Consider the following 26,459-nt stretch of genomic DNA (forward strand, 5'->3'; position numbering starts at 1 on the left):
AGCGCTGTCGCATGATGACGTAGGCTTGTGTCAGTTAGGTGACCTAGAAAAGACGGGAATAGAGTACCAGGCGGAGTATATTATTATATCATGTGATGACCCAAAATGGTCGTCCTAAGTAGGTAGGTCCGTCCTAAGTACCTATCGCTGGGCGGATAACTGGCGTGAATCCGCGCAGGACCGAGTAAAATGGCGTGCTCTTGTGTTGGAGACCCTAACAACAATGAAATGTAATGTTCAATTGAAGAGAGAATAAGAAACACTTAAAGTATCCATATTAGGTACTAATAAAATTTACTGCCTTCATACAATAATAACTATTCATCATTCAGGTACAAGGAAATATCCCACACATTCATGTTTTGGTGAGGCGGTTGCTCAATCCATAATTTTATAGTTTCAAGTTTCATGAAATGGGTTGCACAATTGACGAAGTGTTGATCTTTCACTTTAGTGTGTATTGTGAATTAATATTTACAAGCAGTCACTTCCTTGAGAGAATTCAAACTGCAGACTGCTTATTGTAATCATTCTTATCTAACCCTTTGCACACCATGATAAGTTCGTCACTATTAGTGGTGACAATAGGACCAATAACGCTTACAAATGTTATCACATAATAAATAATACGTTTTATATACATATATGTACCTACTTATTAAAGGGACTAATAATGAATACATGCCAAGTGATTATTCAACGGTGTCATCCGTCATAACATCCCTCGTACGTCCCTTGATACATTCCCTAGGGGCAAGCGCCCTTCTTTGATCATATCATGCGGTCTAAAAGTAAAAAGCACGACCTAGAAAGGCAGATTATCTTGGGCTAAATAGAGGGCAAGCGAGCGCGAGGAAAAGCACCCACGAGATGGTCTGATGTTGTGAAGAGGGTGGTTGGCGGCAACATGCAGTGCGTGACCCATATGGCCTATGATCGCACACTGTGGAGACCTAGCATACATGGTCGCGATCCTCAGCAATGAGGGACCGAGGAAGGTGAAGGGGCAAGCGCATTGTCCTTATAATTTTGGAAATGGGGTAGGTATTTATAAGTACCTACTCTGATTTTTTTATTTAGGTACCAATATTTGTCGATGTTGAATGCAAATAGATGTCCCGTGGGCAATGAACTCGTCGTACCTACTAGCGTCTAGGTTTTTACCACGGCCGCAAGGAGTGGTTAAATTCAAGATAAAAATAGAATTGTGGCCCTGCGAGACAAAGAAGTCGCACGCTACTCCGCTAATCCGATCCGCCCCCTAAAGCTCGAAGACTCGATCCAGTGCCGCGTGCAAAATTAATTAACCTTAACTACATTGAGTAAGTAGTTTGATAAAAATGACAAAAAACACTTTAAAAAACTTCCACAAATACGCTACTAAATATTTTCAACAATACCTATTAATTATGATGTATGAGTTGTATGACGCATGTGCAATCATCTTTAAATTCAATACTCGTCCTGTTTTTATACCTCGTATGAGTATGAATAGTTCCTGTTTACTCAGTGTTGACGTTGGCCCTGAGCTAAAACGTATGTTGCTTTTGTGTTAAATAAAATTACAAGGAATATGTGTGAAACTGGGACAAAATTGGACGGCAAAACGGCTATAGTGACTGGTGGCAGCTCAGGAGTCGGTTATGAAGCAGCTAAGAATCTAGCTCGCCGGGGAGCTAGAGTCATCATAGCTAGCCGCAACGAAACCAAACTGAAACTAGCAAGGGACAAGCTCGAAAAAGAAACCGGAAACAAGGAAATTGGCTACAAAACTATGGATCTAGGATCATTCAAATCTGTCAGGGATTTCGTGAGTGAAACTACTAATACTGAAAGTCGACTAGACATCTTAGTCAACAACGCTGGTGCTGTAGGCCTGCCTGATGTTCTCACGGAAGATGGACTAAATTTAACTATGCAAGTGAATTATTTCGGAACCTTTCTACTCACTTGATCGATGTATATCGGAACTATTGATTTTGACCACTGGAACGACATTGGGAGATATTCGTTCATAGAAACGCTGAGCAATTCTAAACTTGCTATGACTTTGTTTAACGTTGAGCTGAGTAAACGTTTAAATAGTGACGATGTTACTGCTAATAGCTTTGACCCTTTCGTAGTGCCAGATACGGATCTTTTAAATCAGATCCCGGGTGGTATCAGATATATAGCTGATTTCTTTATACGATTAGTCGGTCAGCCGAAAGAAGAGGTTGGAGCTCAGATAGCGTATTTAGCTGCTGCGCCAGAGTTGGAAAATGTTAGTGGCAAACATTACAAATTCTGTATGGATTGGTTCAACCACTGGTTAGCAAGTGACGAAGAACTAAGGAGAAAATTATGGGACGTTTCGAAGCAACTTGTTAAAATAAGTGCGGGTGAAGATTGGGAAACGAATGTCATACATTAGTTCTTAAGAGAATGTAATATTTGTGTTATTATGTAGACCCCTATTCACTTTCTTTATTTTATTGTAACACTGTAATGTAAAGTTATAGTGTATATCTATTTAACTTTATAAAGTGCAGCTATTTAGTCATTTTCAGCCATATTTGTCCCCTCCTTCCCTGGAATAAATGAGTTACCTTTCCCCTTTTCCTACTTAAATAGTTTTTGAAGTGAGATAATTTTACACAAATAAAGTTGCGGGCATAAACTTGAGTTAAATATGTTATATGCATTCGAGTTGTTTTTAGAAAGAGGTAAAAACCTGAGACTGAGGGCCTAACGCGAAAAGCGAAAATCTAAATTTTGTTACGAGTATCTGCCTCTATATCGCTCTTGCATATTCGGGCGATAGAGATAGAGCGAGAGAGATCTAAAAAATAACAGCAGTCTATGGATTTTATCTCTTTGGATTTGGCATATCTAATGACATGTTTTTTTTTAAATGATTGCAGTGCCATCTTCATTAAGCTGTTCAAATTTATCCTCATTGTGTCATAGGTAGAGTACCGGAAAAGTTTAACGCATTCCCACGCCCCGTTTCGCACAATACGGTTATTCATTGTTGCCCGGGACATTAGGAAACTCTTGCGCATATGGCAAATAGAGAGCTACATAATTAGGTACTCTTATTAGGAAAATAAAGTTTACCTACTCTTAAATTTTCATCACCGACCTATATGTATGTTTGTAGTTAGGTACGCTCATATCCGTCCTTTAATTAAGCTAACGCGGGGACTAAGGAGTATAAAAATTCAAAAAATAATGTGTACATGATCGTATAATATCAATAAATCATCATCGTATTGATGAACTTACTGACTTATAAAATTCTGTCGTTAATACTTTGTTAGGTGTATATTAGGAGAATTAGTACCTACAAATATAAGAGTAAAATTCATGTATCTTTGGTATTATATTAGGAAAACTTATACCTACCTCGTATGAAGCTACATATGTATATATTTACAGTATGTATGTACGCTTTTTGCTTGGTCACTATTTCGTATACCTACATGTATTATTATACTCATGGCCAAATTTAGAAGAACGCAAAAAAAAGTTTAATTACTAATTTTGAAATTGCTTTAAGTGTTGTAATCCAGTAAATACGTAATGAAACCTTTTTTTATGCGTTCCTCTAAATTTGACCATGCGTGTATGTTTAAGTTATGCACGGCCAGTGTCGTTTGCCTTTAAGTTCAGGGCCGTTATACTTATTAATAGGTTTAATAACCATGCAATAGGAATATCCTAAGTCGAATAACCAACATAAGAGATCTCCCATTACACATATCTGTCATGAGCATCAGGGTGACTTGTACTGGTGCGCCTGAGAAGGGAGTTTGGTAGGCGTTGCGAAGAACAATAACGAACCTTCAAAGCCGAACGACCTTCTCGCCTTAAAGGTTTTTTTTTACATTTTGCTCAGTTCATAACCAAAAACAAGTGAAACCGGACATTATTCTTGCTGTTTCAACATGGCTCGCGACGAGTTTTCCAACTGCGAATCGGACATCCGGTTGGACGGAAAAGTGGCTCTCGTGACAGGGGCAACGTCCGGCACTGGGCTGGAGGTAGCCAAGAACTTGGCCAAACGAGGGGCCAAGGTCATCATAGCCAGCCGAAACCCTGCCAAGTTGGCAGACGCGAGGAATATAATTACAAACGCGGCAAAACACAACAACGTTGTCGCTAGAACCTTGGATTTTGAGTCACTGACGTCTGTGAGGACATTCGTACATGAGACAATAATGCAAGAGCCCAAGTTGGACATGTTAATTAACAACATTGGTGCCATTGGTCTGGAAGATAAACTGACAGAAGACGGCCTTCAGACTATGATGCAAGTTAACTATTTTGGTTCGTTTCTGTTGACATTTCTGTTATTCCCACTTTTGAAGGCGTCTGCACCGAGTAGAGTGGTCAACGTATCCTCTCTTGCATTGGTTCTTGGTTTTATAGACTTCGAACACATGAATGATGTCGGCAGATACACCAATTTTCAATATTATTGCAACGCTAAGCTAGGAAACATACTCTCTACCGTGGAAATGAATAAGAGGGTCAAAGGCCAAGGCGTGAATGTGTACAGTATGGATCCAGGACTGGGAAAGTCGGAATTCTTCAGACATTTGGACAATGAGGCTTTGAAGACGTTGTTGAATGCTGGCTTGCAGCTGATTGGTCGGCCATTGGACAGGGTGGCCACAATGCCAGTGTATTTGGGGATAGATCCGAGGGTCGAAAACTACAGTGGAAAGCACTTTAGAGACTGTATGATGTTCTACAGTAGTTGGTTTGCGAATGATACGGTATTGGCAAGGAATTTATGGGATGAAACGAAGCGCCTGGTCGGAATAACGGAAGAAGAAGATTGGGAGAGACAATAGAGATGACAGTAGCCAGTCGAAAGTCCCGAATCCCGATACCTACATAAAAATGTGTTTTTTTGATGGACTGTACCTACATAGAAGTTACCTAATTAATTAGGTACTGTGTGATTTAGTGTACTTACAGTGTAGTTACTACAGTGTAATAGTTATGCAAATGTGTTCGCTAGAAAATAGTAAAAATAAATTATTTCTGTCAGCTATCCTGGCGTCTCACTATAAAAATAATAGGTGATACCACTATGAAAAAAATTTAGTAAAAAGAGGAAGAAAAATGAATATGCCAATAAAATATTTTAAAAACGACACGAAATAGGTGTTATTTAGGTCTAATAACGCTTGAGATGTTTCGATCAGTGCATGAGTGACTGACTTATATACGTGAGTGACTGAGTAAATATTGTAATATTTCTAACTCTCGTTACTTCTCTAGTTAATAAGGCCAATATTAGCTTAGCGCACTCGGTAATATTTCACAGGAGCAGTATTTGAGCATCTTGCGCTCGCGCTCGCTTCCGTGTTGCTTACGCAAACATATACCGTGGTCCAAAGAATGAGATACTGCGATGGTGGCAAACAAGCATACCGATGTGTTGATGCCCAATTAATCGGACGAGCATTTAGTTATAGGTTAAGAGTTAGCCTCGGAAAATGGTAGGTAGGTATATGATAATGGGAATAACAAAATTCACTTCGTTTTCAGTTACTTTGCTATACTATCCTTATTACTACAGTGACAGGTTTTCATCGGTCTGGCAGTTATTCATCAGCCCATTTTCCGGGACTAGCTCTCCGTCTATTACTAAATATAAGTTCGACCAAACTGACAAGTGATAAAATTAATGAGAGCTTAAGTTTACCATAAACCTGGGTTGAAATAACATTAAGTCCGTCGCTTTATGTCAACCTGAAGTCCACCATATAAAAGAGCAATAGACGATGTAAAGAAGTGTAGGCCTAATAAGAACATAAATAGGCTTTTATCACATTTTTTATCGTTTAAAAAAGACCCTTCTTCGAAGACAGTAGATTTTTATGAAATTTAAGTCATGCCAGAGCTCCGTTCCGTCCGTTTTAAGGATGACTCACGTTAGACCGGGCCGTGTCCGGGCCGGAGCTTCCGGCGCATCATTTTCTATGGAAAGCATCACGTGATCGCCTGTCACAGAAAAGTAAGCGCCGGAAGCTCCGGCCCGGACACGGCCCGGTCTAACGTGAGTAATCCTTACGAAACCGAGTACAATAATGTTTATTAGTTAACGATCCGCTAACGCTTGTAACTTATCACCGACACTAAAAGGATTCTGCGGTCATCGGGAAAGCGTGTATTCCTTCAGACACCAAACGCATTCCTAATCACCACTGAGAGCCGTGAACCTAATTACGCAATCAAAAACAATAGCACAGATTAAGTAACTGCATTATTAGCCGATATGCCACTCTAGAAAAAATTCACAGTCATTGTTCTTGGTTATCGACATCGCTCATCTGAATTGCGCTGCTCTAGGTACTTACGTCACAATTATTATCTGTTTGACTTCTGCTGAGCTTTGCTTTCATCCAATCTCAATTTTTCCTTTAAAAAAAACGTGACATACATAATGTCACGTTTTCACACAGATCAGAGATTTTCAGAGGTGTTGTCAGATGTACAGTTTTCTAATTGACTGAAAAGAAGACGGTCATCTGGCCCCTGTCACCCCGCTAACAATTTATGACACCTGACACTGACAATTAAGGTGACGTTCGGCTTTTTACTGCAGCTACATTACCTTTGCGGCATCGTTGTTGCCGCCGCTGTATCTGTCAATTTCCTTGATAATATGAGTGACGGAATTAACGTCATAGTAATGCGACAGCGAACGTCACTTAATTTTATCAATCAATGAAGGTGACAGATACAGCGGTGGCAATAACGACGCCGCAACAGTATAGTTGCACTTGTTATCCGAACGTCACCTTTAGGTACCTGTCCATTTCTGGGTTGATAAGTAGTATCGATGGTACGTAAGTATATTTGTGTCCGAGACTTTGTGTTTAATCTGCGACAGTAAGTACGTCACCAAATCCTGCGAATTTAGCTTTCTCCATTTATATAATATAGGTAGCGCTAAAGTTTAAACCTAGTCTAGACTTAATATGTATTAGTCATTGTCAGTAGTTCAATAGCAAAATTACATCCGCGTTTGAATTGTGAGAAATGTAAGTAGTAGACGGTGTAGGTATTTTTAGTTAGGTACAATTGTCTTTTTGTGAATGTGTTACGAGAATATTAGTTAGCTTCTGAACTGTTGATAGGATTGAGGAATTGAGCGACTTCAAACTTTATTTTATCCTTTTTGAAGTATATTTACTAGTGATGTACCGACTATTGATTTGGCCGACTAGCCGACTACTCGGCGCTCGAATGGCTAGTCGGCCAGATCATTATTTTCGTATAAGTTTAGTCATTTAGTAATTTATTCAATATTGCATGGTTATGTACCTACACACAAAGGTGTTACAATTTAAAAGGCCATTTCATGACATGCCTGTAAGGGCACACAATAGTAGGTACATACTTATTTACAGTTTTATACGATTTAAACAAGTCTATATGGTGATATAGTTCAGGTTAAAAACAATAGTTTGCTCTTTTGGTTGCGCTATTCATCATATTAGCTTGGCTAAAAGGTGTTCTCTACAGGTTCAAAGACCTATCACAAGAATCCTCGTTCAATTTCTGTCTTTCTTTTATTTGCGATCCTGAGCAGACCGTCAGTACAGCTTGTAGGAGGTATTTCCAAGGCTCTATTTCCCGTACGTAGTCGCCAGTTAAGAACCTGTGGTCAGCGTCTTTACGAACAACGTGCCCTGTCTAAGTCTCTAGATTTTGCAATAACATTAACAGTTCCCCATGGTTCCATTTAAAAATAAAACCAAAAACTGAATACTAATAAAATCATTTTACTATCGAACTCGGCCATGAAATTACACGAGAATCAGTTGAGATCGACCTGTAGAGGAAAACACCAGCCCAACAACATACGATAACGATCAAACGGTCAATTATATGAACAAAAGTTTTTGTATGCACCCTGAATAGGTATTTTAGTAAAATAGACATAAAACATATGGTAAATATTGACTGTTGATTTCTTTTTTTCTGTTTTTCTTTCACTAATAAAGTGCCGACTAATCGGCCATTTTTGCCGACTAGTCGCCGACTAATCGCCGACTACAAATGTGGCTGGATAGTCGGCTTTCCCGACTAGTCGGCGACTATCCCTAATATTTACTTGTTTTTTGTAAAAAGTTTTTATATGATCATATAGTAGTACCTAGTAGTAAACACTTTATTGCACAAAACAAGTACATAACACAGAGAGAATACAGTAAATGTGTACAAAGGCGAACTTGTCCCGTTAAGGGATTTCTTCCAGCTAACCGTTGATACCATATACGTACTGCAGCAACACTTGCCCCGTCACGTACCTGTAACAACTAAATGACATTCTAAATCTCATTAAGTACCTATTTGTCTTTTTATTTAAATAAATTCAAGAGGTTAAAAAAAAATTAAGTATATAGTAGGTACATTGCTTCCTGTATTCTCGCACACTACATAAATTACAAGTTCAAACCAAACCGATTTTCCAATGTCACTTACCGTCGTTATGTTCTTGCGAGGCAGTAGGTATTAGGTACAGGTAGGGTATATATAAAAATCGGAGGCATTATAAGGAGTGTGTTTATAAGGTGTGTTCCCGGTAGGTACTGGTTATTCAAACAAAAACAATCCTGTGTCTGGACTCACCTTCTAAGCTTAATAATTTTTATCTAAGATATTTCTCATGTACATAAAAAATAAGATGGACGTTCGATTATTTTAGCAAATGCTACATGAAGAAAGTCTTGTCCAAAAATCTTTGATCGATGTGTAAGACAGATTATCAGGCTCAGAGGTCAATCCGTCGCCCGCCATACGAAATTACGTTCAAAAGCCATGTAAGTACAGTAAACTTCAATGCAACTCTATTATAGGTAGAAGTGTGACATAATAATAATCATCACCCGCCGCTAGTGATGTGTACGATATCGATTCGCATCGATGTTATTAAACTGAGAGCACTGAAGATGATAATTATTCTAACAATTCTTGTTCATTTATTTATATATTTTGGGGATTTCGATGAAATTTGCTAGGTATATGAGGGTTTTCGAGGGCAAAAAATCGATCTAGAGTCTTATCTCTGGGAAAACGCGCATTTTTGAGTTCTTATATGTTTTCCGAGCAAAGCTCGGTCTCCCAGATATTATTAATTATATAGGTAGGGGGCTACATATTTTAATTTTGGTGAAAAGGTCCACGGAAGCCACTGGAACGTAACAGAGAAAAGAATGACAAGTCAGGGAGTGGTACCTAGAACTATGAAATTTGGCAAGTAATATAGTCTTTTATTTGTTAGGTACAAGTACTTACGGGAAAAAATCAGAACAGAAAAAAATATATATATATATTTGTTAAATATTTAAATATGTATTTCTATATGTTCAAATAATTATAATAATATACATTACAAAAACAGTTAATATCTACAGTACAGAAATTTACAAACTTATAACTAGGTAAATATAAAAATTAAGGGTTTTATATACTATTAGGACATAGGTACCCGGCTAAATGTACCTAGCACGCTGCTGGCGTTTCCTCTTTGTTAAATTGTTAAAGTGTACGGAACCCTCGGAGAGCGAGTCCTACTCGCACTTTAGTCCGTTTTTTTAATGCGAATGTTTGTTTGGTGATGAAAATAACATGCCATGATTAGTTTTTATTACAGTTTTGAGTACTTACAATTTATTACAGGTACGATGGTGTACTGTACCTACGTACCTATCTAACAAAACGTTAATAAATGAGATATTACTGAGATTAATATTTATTAGTACCTAGCTATTACCTACTATACGAAACTACCGAAATCTTCGATACTTAAAAAGATCGATAATGGTACATCACCATTACCTCAGGTCAATGGAAAGTAAGAGGCGAAAGGTTATGGAGCTCGCAATGGCACAATTCCAACGCCCGGCGAGTGCGATACGCTTCACCCACTTCCAAGGAATAGTTAAATTTTGAATAGAATCAGGCGTTACTTTGCGGAGATCCATATTAACCAAAATATATATTACATACTTTGCTAATCCGCGAAAAGATAACGTGCTAGTCAATCAGTGCTAACCCGTTATACTTACTTGCGTATTTTTTACATGCAATTAATGTTAACACCGTCCCACCGCCAGGTTTTGGTGGTGGTTGGTTATATTTATTTGCGTATTTATTTTTACGGTGGGAGGGTGGGACATTAATTGCATGTAAAAATACGCAAGTAAGTATAACGGGTTAGCACTGATTGACTAGCACGTTATCTTTTCGCGGGTTAGCAAAGTAATATTTTGGTTTTAATAGTTAAATTTGATTAATAGATCATAGAGAGAGAGTAAAAAAAGCTCTGAGGCTGATTTATTATAGCTAAGCGCCTTTGATCTATGTTGAAGTATCGTTCCTATACTGTATGGTATACGAACAAAGCCACCAATGAGATGGTCGGATCAGGTTAAAACTGCAGTGGCGGATGGGTTGGAAAACCAATTTCCTGAATCAATGCCTGCATTATCCTACCCACAACACATCGCATGAACTTACTATAGATTAAATTTAATTAATTTACATATTTATTCCTTTACAGTCTTTACAGTATATGAAGAACTTAAAAAAAATTTCATACAAAACTTCGCGAAGCACTTATTTTTGCATAAAACCTCCTTTATTTTGGAAATCGTTAAGATTTTTTTGGCTTAGCTTGAAGATAACCGGCTCCATGTAGACCAGGGGTCTCCATACTTTTTTACCTGAGGGTCAGCGCGGGGGGGATCTGGTTGCTCCTGTTAGGGCTGAACCCCTGGAGCCTGGCTCCCGCGGGCCGGACGCTTTGGGTGTCGGTGCCGGATTGGAACGTGTAGCGGGCCGGAGTTTGGAGGCCCCTAGCTGATTTCGACTATGGTACGGGTACACCAAACCGTCGGTCACCGTTAAAACGTTCGATAAAGCTTCACTGCTGATCGAGTGACGATGATCAGACTGTCAATTGTCAAATCAAATTATGGCTTTTTTCAGAATCAAATAAGTAGTTACATAAGCGATAGCTACTTTGTTGGAATGCTCAATACGGAACCATAGGATGATAATGAGAATCTTTATAAAACTTGTACACACAAAAAAATATTAACTGTACACACAATTGACACTTTTAAAAACAAACGTACTGTTGAGTTAATGTGTTAAGTGGCAAACAGCGACTGCAGTAAAACTAGTTTCTATGTACACTTTCGTGTGTGTTTTGACTGTTGTTACTAAACTTAGTTGACAGTAAGTACCTATATTATGTCAGATTTTCTGACTACGCGTTGTGTTCACGATAAACTGTTTATATAAAATACTAACGACCCGCCCGGGCTTCGCACGGGTTAACAAATTATACACCTAAACCTTCCTCAAGAATCACTCTATTGATAGGAAGGTGATAACCGCATGAAAATCCGTTCAGTAGTTTTTTTAATATATCGCGAACAAACATACAAACAGACAGACGCGGCGGGGGACTTTGTTTTATAAGGTGTAGTGACAAACAGAATAGTTTTCATAATAATTAATTATTTTCACATTTGAAAACACTTTTATAAAAAATAATCTTATGGCGACTTTCTTTTTTTTCTGGAAAAGGTCGAGGAGGACGTATTGTTTAAAAAGAGTAGCCGGATATTGTCCTAAACCGAGACGGACGGACGGAGATTAAAGAAGGAGATCTATGACCAACAATGGCAGCCATATTCGAACTTGATACGTCAAATAATAGATATGGAAACGATATAGATTGGATATGTCAGTGTCAAACAAGTGTCAAAAGTGAGGTTTCTTCAAACAAAAACGTCACTTTTGACACTAGTTTGACACTGACATATGTGGACTTTTGACAGAAGCGCCGTGTGAGTCTGTTCATTTTTAGGTTATTTTCCTTTATAAATAATATCCTTTGTAAATTTCATCCTTATTTATTAACTTGGTTGAGGTTTATTTACATAAATTAGTTTATTAATACATTTGTTCTGATACAAAGCTAGGGTAAGGCCTTTTTGGCCTTAGGGCCAATGGTAGGGAATGAGAAGGAAAAGCCACCTGACGAGACCGATGGTAACTCTAATGTTATGGTTGGTATGGACATTGAAAATAATTCTAGAAAAAGAAACTTGCAAACATTAGACTTATCACCGGTCAGTAGCCCACAAGAACCGGCTCTTAAAAAAATTACAACCAACGTCAACAAAGAGATCTCGGAACAGGTAATAGCAATAGTAAATGAGGATGCCACCAACCCCCACGTAGATAAACAACGCGATGAGAATGCTAACTCACTTTTGTACAAACACCCTGATCTTGACACAGAAGGCAGAGGATACAATGCAGACGACGATGGCCCATTTGTGGTTCACATCTCAAAGGAATCTTCTGCTGACTCCAGGTCAACACTGAAAGCCATCTATGTAGGTATGCTCTTAACACAGGCAAATGTCACAAATATTAAGAAGGACGGGATAAAATCTGTAGGCCGCAATAGAGTTTCAGTAACATTCAATAAAGCCGTTGATGCCAACTCTATCTTAAAAAACCCTATGTTAGATAAATACAAACTATCAGCAAACATACCAACATACAACATTTCTCGTATGGGTCTAGTTCGAGGAGTTCCAACGGATTGGTCCATGACTGATTTCGTTAAGGGTACAAATTTAATAGAAGGTAAAGGTAGGATTCTGAAAGCGCGTCGCCTACAAAGGAAAGTGACTAAGGAAGATGGATCTCCATCCTGGGTTCCAACCCAGACTGTAGTAGTTACTTTTGAAGGTCAAACTTTGCCATCTAGAATATTTGCTTATTATACTTCTCTAGTGGTGGAAGTATACCTACTGCCAACAATTCAATGCCGAAAATGCCTTAGATTTGGACACATTCAGACTCAATGCCGCTCAGATGCCCGCTGCTACAAATGTGCCCAAAAGCACCCGGGTGATGGGTGTAATGTAGCTCCCGAACACATATCCTGTATTTTTTGCACTGCCCGACACTATGCCACTGACAGAAACTGCCCAGAACATCACCGACAAAAGTCCATCAAACTGATAATGTCTGAAAGAAACATTTCATATGCTGAAGCATCCACACAAGTCCCAGTTGTTAGTCGTAGACCCTATGCGGATGTTGCAAATATAATGTTTGGCCCCACAAGAGAACCTTCCCCCCCATCACAATCAACCTTTGACTTAACAGATTTACCTTCTACCCCTCCCAGAACCTCTCACCGCAAAACAGTATTTTTGTCACCTCGGTCAAGACCTTCCTTGTCCCCAGGTTATGACCAACAAGCCCATAACAATATAGTCCGACCCCCTCCATCCCAAATTCCCAACGGACAAGCCCTCAATAACTCATACACCAGAGAAACTCCAAATGAGGACCTCATGGAGCTCCTCCTAAAACTGTTGACTAATATCATCGCCAAATGGAGTGATATATTACCGAACGACGTTGCACCTATAATGTTGACCCTAGTAGAAAAACTCTCCTTCCCTCACCACCACGGACCGCCAGGCCACATTTCTTCAATGGAATAGCCGGAGTATTTTTCCTAAAAAAACAGATCTCATCCAGCTGATCAATGACCATTCTGTGTCTGTCGCGGCCATCTCGGAGACGTGGCTGAGGCCCGGGTCTCGGTTTAGACTCCCGGGCTTCTCATGCCTCCGGGACGACCGCGTCGATGGACGTGCAGGATGCGCTCTGTTGATCAAGCAATCCTACCCCTTCTCTCAAATTCCCCTCCCTCCTCATGGAAATGAAATTAATGCCGTAGCCGCTAAGGTTATGGGCATTAATTTCATTTCAATATATATTCCTCACCCTGACCTTGACCTTATTCCTGAATTATCTTCTATCCTAACCTCTGTCCCTCCTCCTCATATAGTTTTAGGCGATTTTAATTCACATAACATTTCTTGGGGATCATACCATTCGGACGGGTTTTCGTCACTCTTGTTAGAAATCTTCGATGAAATCAATGTTTGCGTTATAAACGACGGATCGCCCACACATCGAGTCTATCCAGGCCAGAACCCACAATCCGTTCCCGACTTGTCAGCTTGCTCCCCTAATTTGGCCTCATTGTTATCTTGGACTGTGCTTCGTCAGTCCTATGGCAGCGATCACTTTCCCATTGTTATTTCCAAGCCCTCATCTGTTCTTCCATCCCCGGCTCCTGAACCTCTTCTGAAATACAGATTACAATCAGCTGACTGGTCGAAATTTTCACTTTATGTCGAAACAAAAATTAAAGAATGGGACTCTAACTTAAATGACAATAGGGAAAATTACTCAAAATTCAAAAATTTACTTTTAGAAGCAGCTGATAAGTTTATCCCCCAGAAAAATAACAAAAAGGATAAAATTCTTTCACCTCCATGGTGGAATGCTGACTGCACAGCTGCCGTGAAAGAGAGGGATGAAGCTGAACAAAGATTCAATGAATCAGGTGACATACAGGACTTCATCAATTTCAGGAAAACCTCGGCCCGCACTAAACGCTTATTGTCCAAAACAAAGAAAAAGGGTTGGAAAGGGTTCTGTGAGAGCTTGTCCCCTAGAACTCCCCCATCAGTTGTATGGAAGAATATAAGGCGGTTCAGAGGGTCCTTTAAACCGGATATCATATGCTCTTCTGACAGGTCGGCTTGGCTCTTGGACTTTGCTGATAAACTGGCACCCCCAACTGCCCCAGAATTATCCTGCGTAGTGTCGCCACCACTCCCTCCTCCGTCGACCACCTTTGACGAACCGTTTTCGGTTTCTGAGCTCAAAATAGCTTTGGATGGACTACGCAACACTTCACCAGGAGAAGATGGTATTCCATACTGTTTTATAACAGAACTGAGCTCATTCTCACAGGAATACTTCCTTGGCATTCTGAATCACGTGTTTGACTCAGGAGAGATCCCAGAAGATTGGAAAACTCAAATTGTCATCCCAATTCTGAAACCGACTAAAAATCCACAAGAGGCCAGCTCGTACCGACCGATTGCGCTCTCCACTACGATGGGCAAGATACTTGAGCACCTAGTAAAGAATAGGCTAGAGTGGTATGTCGAGAGCAGAGGACTATTAGCAAACACCCAATTCGGTTTTCGAAAAGGTAGGAGCACAATGGACAGCTTAAACATACTAACCACGGATATCAGACTTTCGCTTTCTAACAATGAGGACCTACTAGGATGTTTTCTTGATATTTCGGCAGCTTATGACAATGTCCTTCTTCCGGTGCTCAGAGCAAAAATGCTACATCTGAGCATTGCAGTGAAGATTGTACAAATTGTCTCCAATCTATTCATAGGAAGAACCATCAAAATCCGTGATGGCAGTTCTTATCTTTCTCCTCGTACACTGTGGCAGGGCCTTCCTCAAGGATCCGTTCTTAGCCCAATACTTTACAGCATATATACATATGATTTAGAGCAAGCCGTGTTACCCTTCTGTAACATTCTACAGTATGCAGATGATCTAATCCTCTACACTTCCGCAAAATCTATTGATACAGCATCTGCAAGGTTGAACATGGGCCTGAGTTACCTGAAGGATTGGCTTGAAGAGCATGGTCTGTCTTTGTCACCTTCCAAGAGCTGTGCTGTGATCTTCAGTCGCAAAAGGAACATGCCAACTGCAGATGTTCATTATGGTGAAGAAAGCATTCCCAATAACGAATCAACCAAATTCCTGGGTATCATCTTGGATCGGAAAATGAGTGGAATACCTCATCTGAAATACATACAGGACAAGTGTGAAAAAGGAATCAACATTTTGCGGGCTCTATCAGGAGTTTGGTGGGGTTCTCATCCATATTGTCAAAAGCTACTTTATAATGCTATTATCCGCAGCCACATGGACTATGGATCCTTTATATTAGAACCATGTAATAAGGAATCCTTAAAAAAGTTGGATTTAATACAGGCTAAATGCTTAAGAATCATACTTGGTGCCATGAGATCTTCCCCAAAAAATGCCATGCAAGTAGAATGTGTGGAGCCTCCTCTGGCGCTGCGTAGACAATATCTTGCTGACAGGTTCCTCATAAGAGCTATCTCCAACTCCAATCACTTGCTGATTACACGCTTGCGGGCTCTTGCTTCATTGGTCACTGAAAACCCATATTGGATGCATAAGGAGTTTCCAAAAATTATTATTACTTATTCTAAATTAAATCGTATAAACCCCATATTATATAAATCAGGAACAAACCCCTTATTTGAAACAAAATTTGAAACTTTAATTTACACCCCTAGTGTTATTTTAGACCTTGGAATTTTTAAAAATGACCCGGGAGCTAACAGCAAATTTAAAAAACTTTTAGAAAAGTGGGAAGACTACTTACCGGTGTTTACTGACGCATCAAAAAATAATTCCGCAAATTGTGTTGGAGCAGCAGTGGTGGTTCCAAAATATAGCATTGTCTTGATGTTTAAGTGCCCTCCTCAATCATCCATTTTTACAGGCGAGGCTGTTGCCATCTTGGAAGCTGTAGCATACGCGGATTCTCACAATATAACAAAAATGTTCATATTTACAGATAGCAGGAGTTGTCTGCAATCTATTATGGGCAATCAGTTTAAAATGAAAGCAAAATTTCCCTTAATACTTCAGATCAAAACCTTACTAAGAAAATGTGAATCAAAGGGATTAAAAATAGTACTTGGGTGGATCCCGGGCCATTGTGGCATTCCTGGAAATGAGTCTGCAGACTTATGGGCAAAGAGAGCTATTGAGATGGGATCACCAGGCCACGACAGGATATACAGTTCTGACCTTTTAAACCATGCACAGACTGATATGTTTAACACGTGGCAAAATCACTGGAATTCTTCCAGATTGGAGGTAGGAAAACATTATGGCCACATTCAGCCCAATATTCCACGTAAACCATGGTTTTTCAGATTCCGAGCATACCCTAAATGGGTCACGTCTACAATTTGCCGTTTACGCTTAGGGCCAGTTTGTACGCCTGTATTCCTTGCCAAGATACGGGTCCGGGATACGTCACTGTGCGAATGTGGGTTAGACGAAGGCACCGTAGATCACATTTTCTTCTCTTGTCCGAGATTCAATTACTCTTTGTATGATGTGTTACCTTCAAATATTCCGCGACCCATTAATTTTTACTCACTTCTCACTCTAATGGACCCGCCCCTAACTTCTATCCTTATTAAGTATGTACAGGAACATAATATAAAACTTTAATTCTTACTGCTCGTCTTACTATTATTTTCTATCTATCTATATAATTTAATCTCTACGTTTTTTCCTCCATTTCATCCGCTATGTTGCTTGCCTTAACAATCTGTCATCCGCTTTCCGCTCTTTTTCACTAATGTTGGTACTATGTTAATTGTGTCATGTCATGTATTTGTCTGTGATGTCCATAATAATTTGTTTGTTTTAGGTTCCCAGTCTATCCTTCCACAAAAATCAAAATTAAACCGAACATTCTCGTCTCATAAGTCAAAAGTCTACACCTCGACATTGGCAGAATCCACCTTGCTAAATTTAGCGAGGAGTAAAAGCCATAATAATAATTAAAAAAAAAAAAAAAAAAAATATCTATTATTTGACGTATCTAAAGTTCGAATATGGCTGAGACACTACATCGTAATATTCCACTCTTAATAAAAATACTTTAATTGGCATGTTTGTTTCTGATTAGTTAGGAGTGGTTAATTACTATGTAGTGGCCAATAACTATAGCAGTCACCCGAGATAGAAATTGATAAATTATTTTTTGATTTAACTTAGCAATTCTTAAGGAATTTCCTAGAAGTTTCCACTTGTGAAAGCCTTCCGCAACTTACACTTCTTCAAACTCAAACATTTACTATCTTTAATTAGTATATTTAAATACCTATGTTAAGTAAACCTTATGAGAGACCAGCTTTATCATGCGAACGGCAAGGCCACTATAACTTGGATCTCTTTAAATCGAGAGTGAATAGGCATCTCTTAGGTAAGCATGTTCCATCCTAGACTGCATCGGCACTTACCATCAGGTGAGATTGTGGTCAAATGTTTACCTTTTTCCAATAACAAAAATAAAAATAAATATGAAACTCCAACAACTATCATTTACGAATTAATAGTTCTAATTTGAAGCCAGATTACCTAAAACTTGAAGTGTTGATTGCAGTAATTTTGGTTTCATACAGCCTTCGTTGTTATAGGTACGATAGGATGCCATTATCTTTCACAATTTCGTACCTGTCAGTAAAGTGTTATATATTCTTGCAGATAATAGTTCAATCTTGTATACACTTATTATTAGTTAATACTAAAGTGATTTTGAGGTAGGTACCTACCTATAAGAAAATAGAATGGCAAGAAGCAAAAAAAAAACTACATATGGCTCCGAAATCTCTTGCAGTTTACGTAAAGGTGCTTTTCTTGTATTTAATGCAGGTGGCGAGCACCTTGGAAAATCTTTTCACAAAAGAACATTTTTTTAGATGTTATGTATATAGAGGGCATATCTACGGGTCACCACGCGAATATAACAGCCGCAACAGCAAATAACAAACCAGTGTATAATTTTGGATTTGTTAGAGATAAGGTGAGTTTTCCTTTGGCTATATGGTGGGGGTAAAGAATATATCTCTAGGTATAATCTCATCCCCACAGTCAGTCAGTTACCATCAGATATATCGTAGCGGCCGTCATCAGTCGTTAAAGTGCATGTTCAGATAGTTTTGAATACCGCCGCCGCTCCGATAAATCTGGTGGCCACTGTACTCTTCGTTGCTGCTCCACAGTACTTATTTATGTGGTAACTTGTAACAAAGTCTTCACATAAGATGCAAGCGACGAGAGCGTATTGCGTGAATCAGAATCACATGTAAATCGTTTTTAACCGATTGCGTCAGACGGACATTAGCCCGATATGCATCTGCCGCTACAACAGACTGTTAACCAACCACCAATTGGACAATATGTACCTACATCTGCAGTTTCAGAAAGAAAATGATTTCTTAAATGAGGCAAATATTGAGGATTTATGGAGTATGCCAGGGGTCTCCAAACCCCGGCCCGCGACGCGTTGCAATCCGGCCCGCCGATACCCAAAGCGACCGGCCCGCGAGAGCCAGGCTCCAGGGGTTCAGACCTAACAGCAACCCTCGGCGCCGACGGTGGCCCGCGCGAAAGTTTCTGAGGCGCAATATGGCGCTCAGGTAAAAAAGTTTGGAGACCCGTGGATTATGCCATTTAAAAAGACACGACCAAAACAGATGCGCGCCTTAGTGAATGAATCATACCTATACTCGTTCTGCCTAGATAAACGATATATCTATGTCGTAGTCAGATCGTATAATCCGCCGTATTACATTACGGCTAGCCGTTATCAAAAACAGGGGCGTTTTGAAATGCGGCGGTTCGACGATTAGCCGGATTGTCATTGCGATACGTTCTTCAATAAGGCGGCCAACGTTTAGCCGCATCGTACTACTATTTTAGATTGTAGAGTGACCAGTTCTTTCGGTCGCCTACGTAACCGGAGTTTGACAATGTTTGCAATTTAATTTATTTTTACCATGGTCCCACCGCACTACATGTGTTTCTTTTCCAAAACATTTCCTTCACAACTTAAATAGACGGAGCCCCGCAAGCGGGGCTCCTATTTCTGGGCGGTTTGCCCTTCGGGCATCTGAAGCTACCTAACGAACCTAACCTACTTACCTACCTACGCTTTTTTCCCCAAAGTGTAAATGTTTTCACGGACGTCTCACTAAATCAATAGGTAGGTAGGTTAGGTTCGTTAGGTAGCTTCAGATGCCCGAAGGGCAAACCGCTCAGAAATAGGAGCCCCGCGAAGCGGGGCTCCGTCTAGTTAAGTTGCGAAAGAAATGTTTTTTGAAAAGAAACAGTCCGACGAACTCCAGATTTGATGGACACCCCAGCGTTTGTCAGGCAGCGCCACGGGTGTTAAAAATGGGAACTAAAAACTGTCAAAGCGGCGGCTAATGACTCGCTGTATTACATTACGGCTAGCCGTGTTGAAGAACGTATGGCGCCGAATACATTCCGGCGGATTCTCATTCAGCCGCATTCAATCCGGCTAATCGTTAAACCGCCGCATTTCAAAACGCCCCTGTTTTTGAAAACGGCTAGCCGTAATGTAATACGGCGGATTATACGATCCGACTGCGACATCTATATTACCCAAGTAGCATTGCAAGCTGTATATAAGCTGTATTAAAGTTTATTTGTATACTATAAGCTGTACAGTTAGGCTGTACAAAGGCTGTATAAGCGCTTATACAGCCCTTATAAGTAAAAAAAGGGCCCAAATTATACAGCCTTTGGCGTTATTAGGGCTGTAGAGTAGCTGTATAAGCAATACATAAGCTGCATAATAGCTGCATTACAGCTATATTTCGGTGTAACAGGAAACCTTAACACTACAGATAATCTCTTATAAGTACGATAGAAGAAAATAAGTTTTAAATGAGTTATAAGAAAGAATTACAAGAGAATAATAATCATTTAAGAAACTAAAATGTCTTAATCTTGTTCATTCGTAATATAGTAATGGCGACAATAAAGTGTTATAGTGGATGGTAAAAGTAAAAGTAAATATTATACAGGACTTGAATGGAATTTTACATTATTGGTAAGTGCGGATTATTATTTATTGTGAACCTGTGTATCTTTTCTGGCAAAATATTTACGCGCCTGCAAAATAACAAAGAGAAACCATAAGGAAAATATCAAAAATCGGTAAAGTTACTGTTTGTTTTTAAGGTTAGAGTATCAAAAATATTTATAAATATTAATTCTAAGGCTAAACAATTTATTTTAGCTGGTAATCATAACACGGCGTTAGTCTGCTAAATATTTGCAAGTATTTCTTTAATTATATTTACAAATACGTATTTTTTTTTATTGTAAAGTGGCGACAATTTTTTAACAGCCTACAGGATAGTTGGAGAGCATTATAATCTTTTACAGCTTTTGTAATTAAAACAGCTTTATAATAGAATATTTGTATTCGTTTGGCTGTATTTCGGTTCTCCGTACATAAGTTATAATTATCTTTAGAGATCCGTATAACAAATAAAAAACCTGTAACTGTCATTCATTAAAAACATTCGTAAAAACTAAAAAAACTAAAACTAGTGCCTACGTCAAATCATGGGATTAGTTGTCAAGCGGACCCCAGGCTCTCATGAGCCGTGGCGAAATGCCGGGATAACGCGAGGAAGAAGAAGACTGTAACTGTCATATATTCCTTTAGTTTTATAATACACTTATTTTCAGAAATCATTACACTACTATACTTATACGAGTGTAAAATTACGCCAAAAGATTGTTATAAGCGACTCTATCAGTAATATAGAAAAAAACTGTACTATAGCTGCCATTTATTCATTTGGTTTTATAATACCCTTACAGACAGAAGTTATACAACTACTATTCTTATAGGAGAGTAAGATTACGCCATAAGAAATAGCTTTAAAACGGGGTTGACAGATACATTTGTACAGCTACAAGTGCCAAGTGATACTACAATACAGCCTGTATACAGCTTTTACGATAAAATTAGCTTGTAGTGTTTCACAACACTTAATGTTTTAAAACGGAGTTGACAGATACTTTTGTACAGCTAAAAGTGCCAAGTGTTACTACAATACAGCCTGTATACAGCTTTTACGATAGAATTAGCTTGTAGTCTCTCACAACACTTTTAGTTTTATAGTAGATTTTTTATAATCTGATAAAGCACCCCATGCTTCCGCAGAATCCTTTATAATGATTTTATACAGCGTGAGCTGTATAATGTCTGTAAAGTACCTTTTATACAGCTTATATCTTTTCTGACACTCTTATACGTCCCTTAAATCACTCTAAGTTCTTAATTGGCTGCTATATTGATGTTGCCGACACTTCCATGCTACTTGGGTATGTACCTAAGAATTAAGTACGTGCATACATTGTGAATTTTCCAAAAACTACTGTATGTAGAGAAGAACATCCGGACAACCGTACGAATCTCAAGGGAAATGTCAAAAACTTCGTGTTAACGAAGTTTCGTCTTATCGAGGGCATCGACTTAGGGAGATTCTTAGGGGCCCCACTGATTACCAGTCCGCCGGACGATATCGGCCTGTCCGTTGTTCGGAGCTGTCAAATTTTTGTTCTAACTGACAGGCCGATATCGTCCGGCGGCCTGTTAGTCAGTGGTCGGCTTTATAGGTTTTGATTCGTCTTAAAGAGGTTTCGAGTTACAGAGTAATTATAGAAACGCGGAAAGTACAGTCTTTATTAGTTAATAATTATCAAATTATCAATAAATTAACAAATTTAAGAATTTTGTAAATGGTTTAAACCTCATTAATAACCAAATATTATTATCTATATAATGTGTTAGGTAACTACCTGGAGGACCACTGACCAGTGGTACTTTCTAAACTATACAAAAAATATAATACATACCTATAATATAATATAATAAATAAAAAACAACATAATAGAATGAAATAAAATATTTTTTTATGTAAAACACTGTCATAAAACTTGTATTTAATATGCCCTCTAATTTATACAATTAATAGATGCCAGTTAGCGACTAAGCATCAGTAGGACATTCAGAAAAAAGAAACAAAAGAAAGTTGCGGATAAAATTAACACAGACATAAATATTTGACTTCATAGTATGATGTTTTGGCTTTCATTTGACTTATGTTTTGGCCGCTTCGAAAACGAAAGGTTAGTCGTAATGTGAGGTCGCGTAAATGCGTTGCGGGTCATCGAGTGCCCATTTATAGTTAACGATATCATAAAGTTGGAGAACCCGAAGAGAAAGAAAATGGTGACAGGATATAAGTAGGTATACTCGTAGATAAAAATATTTCGATGTAGAGTTTCGGCTCTCGGCGTGTAAATTCCAATTCAATAGAGACGGGTCGTTAAGTGCACGTATGTAAGCCCTTTTATTTTGCGCGAATTAGCGAATATGAAAGAAGATATGCATTGTAGTAACACAAAAAGTGTTTTTAATAATACCTTAACCATTGAAAAGGATTTTTGTTATACAAAAGGACATCATTACAACTGAGTAACTCGATTTAAGGACATTGATATTGATGAATATTCTCCTAATAATGTAGCAAATTAAATCGAGAACACTCCAAAATATATAGGTATCTTAGGTATTTTAAACTATGGCGTGGAACGAAAAGCACATATGCGACTTATACGAGATGAACAAAGACGAAAGACGATATAAGTACCTACAAAGACGAAAGTCGTGTCGCACTCGTGTCGTTTCGTGTAAAATTCGCATTCCTCTACATTTCGCAAGCCTCTCCGATGATAGCTGGATTTAATTAATAGAAACCGATCAATACACCGGCAGTGGGTTTGTTTGTTTATTAATTATCATTTTTTTGTTGGCGATCCGTTAAACTTTGATCGTGATTGAGAGTCGTGAGTTGTTACCACTTGGCTGGAGTGATGTTTGGCATGATGAGGATGAACATTATGAACGCTGTGCCAAAGAGAATTTGATATATAGAGGCGGATTGTCAAAGTAGCAAAATTGTGGCCGCTTTCGGACGAAAGGAGCGCCAGAGGGCCTATCGCGGCTATCGCGAACCATTCGGCGTGTTGCGATAGGCGGCCATAGGCGTACGTTGGCTCGTTGGTTTGGTTGGGTGGATGATTGCGGGTAACTTCTGGATGAGATTAGCCTCAGGACCGGGACAAATGGCGTACTCAGAGACAGACTTATGATGCTCGGCAGTGGATGATAAAAGGCTGATATCTCGCGGGGTGTTTTACCTTCTACACATATCAATTACTCATAAAATATTGATCATGTTAACTCTTCGTTCCAAAACAATCGTGCAAAGTTAGTATCTTTACCTACTCACTAGGTAGGTGCCTACCTAAGATAAGTACTAAATAGATCGTAAACGTAGGAACGACCCCACAAATCACATTTAAATCGGCCCTTCTCCCTATTCAAGAGTCAAAGTAAAATACATCCTATCCTCAAGCTTTTAAACTCATAATCCAACAGCAATGGGCCAAAAATCTCAATTAGCATACGAATGTGATGAGTTAAATATTAAGTTATCATTACCTATTTACATAGATAACTTCCCACAGATACCGCGTTATAACGCCACGAGCCACACCACTTAGCTGCATGTTTGCACTAGGTTATACCCCTAAATTCGTTATTCGTAGGAATTTGTAATTACAAATGTACTGGTGTAAACCGGCAACGTCGTTGTATAATAAAACACAGCTTTTAAATAATGCGAAACTTATATTAGTGTTTTAGGGTTGTTACATTAAAATTAAATAAAAAATGTGGCCAGTTTGTAACATACTTTTCTCAAACATGCAATGAAATATTGATGTTATGTTCCTTATAATAGGCTGCGAAGTATGACGTTTCAGGTGCGGCTAGGACAAGAGGTCGTTAATGGAATTTCATACAAATCTTGCAGGTCTAGGCCGGCAAAGTCCTCTTTTTTAATTTCCATTTCACAGATATTTGTGACACATCATCGTGGCATTCAGCTATTAAAGTCGTAACACACTGTCGCACCGCGCCGCGGCCTTGGAGCGTCGCACCCATGGGTGAGAGCGAGAAAGAGATATCTATTTCGCTTTCTCGCTCTCACTTATGGGTGCGACGCTCCAGGGTCGCGGTGCGGTGCGATGGTATGTTACCACTTTAAAAAAAATTAAGGCAGTGTTTGGTTTATGGTACGATTTCTTTTTTTTTTCATCTTTATAGGGCTGTATCTCCTAAACCGTACGTCGTAGCGCAAAAATAATAAAATATTCGTTACTCTGTAAGAAACCCCTAATTAATATTAAAAAAAAATAACAAAAAAAACTTTATAAGGCTGTATCTCCTAAACCGTACGTTGTAGCGCAAAAATAATCAAATTTTCGATCCCCTTTATAAATCCCCTAAGTCATATTTAAAAAACACAAAAAAAAACACAAAAAAAGAAAAAAATATATTTATTAGGGCGAGCGAAGCGAGCCCTATCACTATTCGACGAACTATGCATTCTTGTGGTACACTTTACGGAAAAACTACTGCACTGTTAGGTTTGAAATTTAACATAGTCATTTAAATTCGTGTCTAGATGTGTTATCAAACATAAAAATATCATTTTATAAACATAAAAAATAAATAAAAGGGTCAATAATGTGTATTACTACTAACGCCATCTGTTGACCTAGTGTTGGTTATTTATTTTCCTAACAGATGGCGTTAGTAGTAACAAGGTTAAAGGTTGTTCCGTTAAAAATGCGCTGGGTTTTTGGCTCAGTATAATTGGGTAATTGACTACTAGTCAAATGAGTTTCTTTTTTCGAACTGTCAAAACGATTTGCTACTAAGGAATTTACATGAAACACTAGCTGAGACGTCACAATCAAATTACCTACTCTTTATAGTTTTATACGGGATTTAAAATAGAAATGTGACTAAAAATAACTGTTATCTACGTTTATTAATCTTCTGGTGCTTTATTTCATGCATGGTGTAAAATAATTTATTTTAAATACAGTCAAATACCCTATTAGCACCTAATAATAATTAATTATTAGTGAATACGTGACTATTTTTAGGGTTCCGTACCTACCTCAAAAGGAAAAAACGGAACCCTTACCTATAGGATCACTCGTGCGTCTGTCTGTCTGTCCGTCTGTCACAGCCTATTTTCTCGGAAACTACTGGACCAATTAAGTTGGAATTTGGTACACATATGTAAATTAGTGACCTAAAGATGGACATGTTTTTTTTGTAATTTTAAAATACATAGGTTCGAAGTTATTTAAGAAAACAGCCAAAAAATTACCATTCACCCCCTTTTATCTCCGAAACTACTGGGTCTAAAATTTTGAAAAAATACACAAAATAGTTCTTTACCTATAGATGACAGGAAAACCTATTAGAAATGTACAGTCAAGCGTGAGTCGGACTTATGTACGGAACCCTAGAAACGCGAGTCAGACTCGCACTTGGCCGGTTTTTTTTATTGAATCTATAATCGTTTTTACTACTAATATGTCGGTTAAAATCACACGTGACTGCTGTCGATATTGCGGCAATAATGCACAATGCAGTTGGCAGTAATATCGCAGTCGGCAGCAGTATCGCAGCGCGATATTATTACTCCCTTACTGTTTCAAATGCCAAAATCGATTTCGCTGCCAGGGTTTTGACATTTGAGGCAATAATGTAGTCGGCAGTAATATTGCAGTCAGCAGCAGTACTGTAGCGCGCAAATGTCGAAATCGATATCGCTGGCAGGATTTTTGATATTTGCGGTAGTAATACAGTCGGCAGTAATACTGCAGTTGGCAGCAGTATTGCAGGGCGATATTACTGTTTCTAATGACAAAATCGATGTCGCTGACAGGGTTTTTGGCATTTGCGGTAGTAATGCAATCGGCACACTCGGCAG

The 26,459-nt window shown here is 38.7% G+C and overlaps 1 protein-coding gene and 1 pseudogene across 1 annotated transcript; both read left to right on the forward strand.

Moving 5' to 3' along the window:
• The first annotated feature begins 1,534 nt into the window (after window positions 1-1,534).
• On the forward strand, window positions 1,535-2,413 carry LOC134798971 (retinol dehydrogenase 13-like; annotated as a pseudogene).
• A 1,453-nt stretch (window positions 2,414-3,866) lies between these two features.
• Window positions 3,867-4,841, forward strand: LOC134798972 (retinol dehydrogenase 11-like). Its single transcript, XM_063771397.1, has one exon. The coding sequence runs from the start codon at window positions 3,930-3,932 to the stop codon at window positions 4,839-4,841; it is 912 nt and encodes a 303-aa protein (XP_063627467.1). The 5' UTR covers window positions 3,867-3,929.
• The last annotated feature ends 21,618 nt before the right edge of the window (window positions 4,842-26,459 follow it).

Source organism: Cydia splendana, chromosome 17 (genome assembly GCF_910591565.1).
Source record: "Cydia splendana chromosome 17, ilCydSple1.2, whole genome shotgun sequence".
Classification (NCBI taxonomy): domain Eukaryota; kingdom Metazoa; phylum Arthropoda; class Insecta; order Lepidoptera; family Tortricidae; genus Cydia; species Cydia splendana.